Source organism: Zasmidium cellare, assembly GCF_010093935.1.
Source record: "Zasmidium cellare ATCC 36951 unplaced genomic scaffold M409scaffold_127, whole genome shotgun sequence".
Lineage (NCBI taxonomy): Eukaryota > Fungi > Ascomycota > Dothideomycetes > Mycosphaerellales > Mycosphaerellaceae > Zasmidium > Zasmidium cellare.
Genome location: NW_022987071.1, coordinates 1 through 4,932, shown reverse-complemented (window position 1 = coordinate 4,932; position 4,932 = coordinate 1). Strand labels below are relative to the sequence as shown.

The 4,932-nt window shown below is 49.6% G+C and overlaps 2 protein-coding genes across 2 annotated transcripts; both read left to right on the top strand.

Moving 5' to 3' along the window:
- Nucleotides 1-196: 196 nt before the first annotated feature.
- On the top strand, nucleotides 197-1,901 carry M409DRAFT_38350 (uncharacterized protein; the record flags this gene model as incomplete). Its single annotated transcript, XM_033810910.1, has 2 exons — nucleotides 197-426; nucleotides 479-1,901. The coding sequence occupies 2 exons, from the start codon at nucleotides 197-199 to the stop codon at nucleotides 1,899-1,901; spliced, it is 1,653 nt and encodes a 550-aa protein (XP_033659198.1).
- A 2,140-nt stretch (nucleotides 1,902-4,041) lies between these two features.
- Nucleotides 4,042-4,801, top strand: M409DRAFT_38353 (uncharacterized protein; the record flags this gene model as incomplete). The annotated part of the gene is made up of 2 exons (XM_033810911.1): nucleotides 4,042-4,279; nucleotides 4,344-4,801. 2 exons carry the CDS (start codon nucleotides 4,042-4,044, stop codon nucleotides 4,799-4,801), a joined length of 696 nt encoding a protein of 231 aa, XP_033659197.1.
- Between the last annotated feature and the right edge of the window lie 131 nt (nucleotides 4,802-4,932).

The following is a 4,932-nucleotide window of genomic DNA, read 5'->3' as shown; positions in this document are numbered from 1 at the left end:
CCCCCCCCCCCCCCCCCCCCCCCCCCCCCCCCCGGGAGTCGTCAATTTCAAATACTACAGGTGGTATCAATCAGATTGCGGGATGCTTACTCGAAGCATAGCCGCTAATTCCATAGACTGTCACACTACAATGCCTGAATTGGCGGACCTGCAACCTTTAGACAAACACGAAATACGGCTCGCACACTTTCAAAAGATGGTTCCACTCGGGCTCTTGGGAGCCGGTACGGAATTCTCAACCATCGGCTATGAGCGCGCGACCAAGTCTGCAACACAACATGCTACCACTCGGATCAAGGGTCAGATCGTCAATAAATCGCGCAATCTAGGAAATCACCAGCCGGCCAACGCTCACTGGATCGTGCAAAAGTTCGGAGGCACCAGCCTCGGCAAGTTCGCTACAACTATTGCAGAGGACATTGTTCTGTATGTTGCTGTAGGACATTGGCATTGAGTCTTCACATGCTGAACACAGTAGGGCAGGCCTTGAAGAACACCGTGTCGCCGTTGTTTGTTCGGCAAGGAGCACGAAGACTAAGAGCGAAGGTACCACCAATCGCCTCCTCCGTGCAGCTGTAGATGTGCTGGTCGCCGACTCGCGGAGTTGTGCCGAATATGTCGAAGCAATTCGGTTGGATCACGTTACCATCGGCCAAGAAACGATCAAAAACGACAGCGCCTTGGAGCGATATATCGCCCACGTAGACCGGGAATGCAATCGCTTACTCCGCATGCTGGAGAGTGCTCGATTACTCAAGGCGGTCACAGATCAGACCAAGGACATGATCGTTAGCGTGGGCGAAAAACTAAGTTGTCTGTACATGACTACTCTCCTACAGACCAAGGGTGCCAACGCCGTTTGCATGGATTTGAGCGAGATTGGTGATTTTAGCTCGACTATCACCTTGGACACTGAATTCTACCGCAAGATCGCTTACCTCATTGGTGCCAAGATCAACACGCTTGGCCATGGCGTTGTTCCCGTTATCACCGGCTTCTTCGGCAAGATCCCCGGAGGACTACTTGCGAAAATTGGCCGCGGCTATACTGATCTGTGCGCCGCCCTAACGGCTGTGGCGCTCAACGCGCGGGAGTTGCAGATTTGGAAGGAGGTCGATGGAATATTCACCGCCGACCCAAGAAAGGTCCCCGGGGCCCGGCTTCTCAGCACTGTGACTCCAGCCGAAGCTGCCGAGTTGACTTTTTATGGATCAGAAGTGGTTCACCCTTTTACCATGGAGCAGGCTATTCGCGCAAACATCCCAATTCGCATAAGGAACGTCGTAAATACTCGCTCACCTGGTACAATCATCTACCCCAACCCGAGCGATATTATGTCGGTCGAATCCTCGAGTCTATTCCGCAGCCGTTCACTGTCAGCCGCCCCGCGCTATCAGTCCCAACAGCCTACAGCCGTTACCGTTAAACCACAAATCACAGTCCTCAACGTTCATTCCAAAAAAAGAACACGTGCTCATGGCTTTCTTGCTTCCATCTTTTCTATCCTCGACCAAAACGGCCTTTCAGTCGATCTCATCTCGTCGTCCGAGGTCCAAATATCTATGGCTATCCACTCAGAGCACGCCCTTCTTGCTCTGTACGGCGAAGACGACCTTCGGATCCAGTCCGCAAGTTTGCAGCGCGCCATCAGCAGCCTCAAGGCCTGGGGCGATGTGGATCTTGTCCCTAATCTGGCGATTATATCGCTAGTCGGCCGCCAACTCCGCAGCATGCTTGGCATGTCGGGACGATTCTTCAGCACTCTTGGTGAGCATGGTATTAACATCGAAATGATTAGCCAGGGCGCTAGTGAGATAAGCATCGGCTGTGTAATTGAAGAGCGGGAAGCGGATCGTGCGCTAAATGTCGTACATGATCACCTTTTTGGTCTCCTAGACTAGTAGAAAGCATGAATGTTCATGTCACGAGTAAGTATGGTCGTTGCGTGGCTAGCTGGTAAGAATTTGACTCCAAATCCCATGCATCTGTAGGATCATTTTCTGCAAGCATTTCTTAGCAGTGACGTAGTTCAATCCAGTCTTGAAGTCTGAGGGATCGATGGCCCTGGAGGGGAGAGTGTTGACCATCGTTCTTAGCACTCATGGAGACGAAGGCAAGAGGCGCTAGCTTATAATTCTAATTATACCTTAGAGACCAGCTTTGAATGACTGGTAGGCACATGGACGTCGGTACCTAGCGAAAGGCACAAAGGGATGCGATGACCAGATGACGCATCACATGGAATGTAAGCAGTTTATCTCATTAGACGCCTTGGGTGCGACTGTACTGCGGACAATACGGCTCCGCTAAGACGAAGCGTGTAATCTAAAGACAGTAAGCAGTGTTAGATGTATATTATTCCTTAGAGCAGGAGTCATACGCAGGATACAGCGGGCTCGCAGGTATACTTAGAAACCGATGATTAACCAAGAGGTCATAGCGAGCAGAACGGGCATAAGTACAATGTGCCTCCTTGGGCCTAACTTTATATTCCTAACTGGGTAAGCGCCGAGCCTCTAATGACTTAGCGATTGAGCCCGCAGGGTTGGCTGTGCGTCGACTACGAGAAGTGCAGATCATGCTATGCACAAATCTTGTAAACAAATCAAGTGAGGCCAATCGTGAAACGGCTTTTCAGAGCACTAGAGCGATGTCCGCACAAATCAATTTTACATTGACATGGTCTACCGTTGGCGCTTCCCACCATTCGATTAGTATCTAATTGAGCTATGTATTCGAGGATCTAGCTCCAATGTCGTGTGCGGACCGTCGTCGATATTAGATAAACAGTCCATCAACATTTGGTGACTACAGAGTCAATGATTCCCTGTTGGGAGTCTTACGGGCTTCGTGTTGATCGGCGCCACGACACCGTTGGTGACGCGTTCATCACCTGTAACGCATTACGCTTCGATGCTAACATACTTTTACTGTTGACACTCCGACGAGGTCTAAATAAAAACATAGTGAAATATCTATCGACTTCAATGTACTGCAGATTATTATGATGACTTTAGAACCTGTTCTTGCAGCTTGCTCGTGACAGGCCTTGATTTACCGGGGACTATAGACACAACATCCTCAATGCGTCTAGACTCGCGGACTAACAGGGGAATATAGGTTAGCCGACAGCTTTGCTAAAATCGATTTGCGAGACTCGACCGCTACTAATTGATCAACGCTCTACGAATCTAGCAACTAGTAGGATTCAGTAAGGTCTATAGAAGTCGCATTTTGTTTGCTTGACTGGGCCAGCACTATGCTCTCTACAGCTTCGAGAATTTCTTCTACAGTCTTAGCACTCCTAATACCATCTATTAGGTCCACGTCGCCGTCACTGTCAATGTAACGATATATTCATCGCAAATGCAAAGTCCTAGGCCAGATGTGCAGGTCGACGTTAATCCGTCTAGCCGGCTTTGTGAATTCCAGGCTCGAGAATCAGGCTTGCTAGCTTAACTTTCCGCTCTATTTAGGGAGACAACGTAGTTGAGGGCCGCAAGAAGCTCGGCTCCGATAACATTCGTAAGGCCCTGATGTTTCTTTTAAACAGCGCCGCCTAAGAATTAGAACCTTGCGCTAGGACCTTGCTAGGCGAGGAAGACATCGTAATAAGTTTTGATGAGAAATCCATCAATTATTCTAGTGGCGCACGGATCATGTTGCCTGGGTATATGATCCGTGCGCAGCCACAACCGCAGCCGGTCATTGAGACGTCGGAGCAAGGCCTCATCGCTAGTACGACATGACCGCTTCTGCTATCGCTAGTAGAACACAGAACGGTACCATCTAAATCAAATTTTTCGGTAGTGAATTGGGTTGTATCGGCGGCTATGATTGAAATAACGAGGCCTAGCTTTTTTGCTTACGACATAATTCGACTTCTGACTGCCGATCGTTACTTGTTGCATTCGCAGGATCACTAGTAAATTTTCGATCAGCTCTCAGGCTCTTAAACATCGCCCGTGTCGAACCTTCTCGACTCAGTATTCTGCCCATCGTTCTCGCGACCGCAAAGGCTACCCTCGGCTACACACTACCATGATTCGACAAATTCAGAAAAGGCGGGCAGGGTCAGATGCCATCCCTCTCGTTCTATTCCATGACGCCAGCGGTACTATCTCCAGCTATTACGGTCTCGGTTCTCTTGGCCGTGATGTATATGCGATCGCAGATCCACAAATTGGAAGCGACAAGCATGAGAGTCTCACTAGTATGAGTCGTCGGTATTATGCTGCTATCAAAAAAATCATTCCAGAGGGCAGGATACTGGTCGGCGGTATGAGACATACCCTCTACGAAGCTCGAAATGGGACTAGACTAATAGTACCTCCTTCATCTAGGCTGGTCGCTAGGTGGCATGATAGCACTTCAAGTCGCATGGATTTTTGCCCGGGACACTAGAACAGAAGTGGTCGGCGTCATCATGGTGGATAGTCCTTTCCCTGCCTACCTTGGTTTACTTGCCATCGATCTGGATTCTCCCACCTCGGAACATGGGCCAGACCAGGCGAGAAACCAGTTGGAGAAAGCTATGTTACGAACGGTGAACATGTTGCAAGATTGGCGTACTCCCGTATGGCGGCAGAAGCAGCGGCCAGCCACAGTCATGTTGTGTGCTAAGCAGTGTGTGGCTTGTGAAAGCCAACCGGCCTTGGGCTTAATCGATCAATTCAGAGACAGTCCGACACTTGGATGGAATGAGCGGGCGGGCTCACTAATCGATAAGAGCTATTCGATCGAAGGCCAACATTTCGACATCTTTCAGTCTGCAAATGTGAGTGCAGTTTCTCTTACCTGATCAGAAGTACATACTAACGGAGGTTCTTAACTTGCAGATCGACTCTGTTACGAAAGCCTTAGCAGCGGTCGCGGTCGACCTGGACATGTCAGTGGAGGATGAAGATGGATGAAGATGGATGAAGATGGATG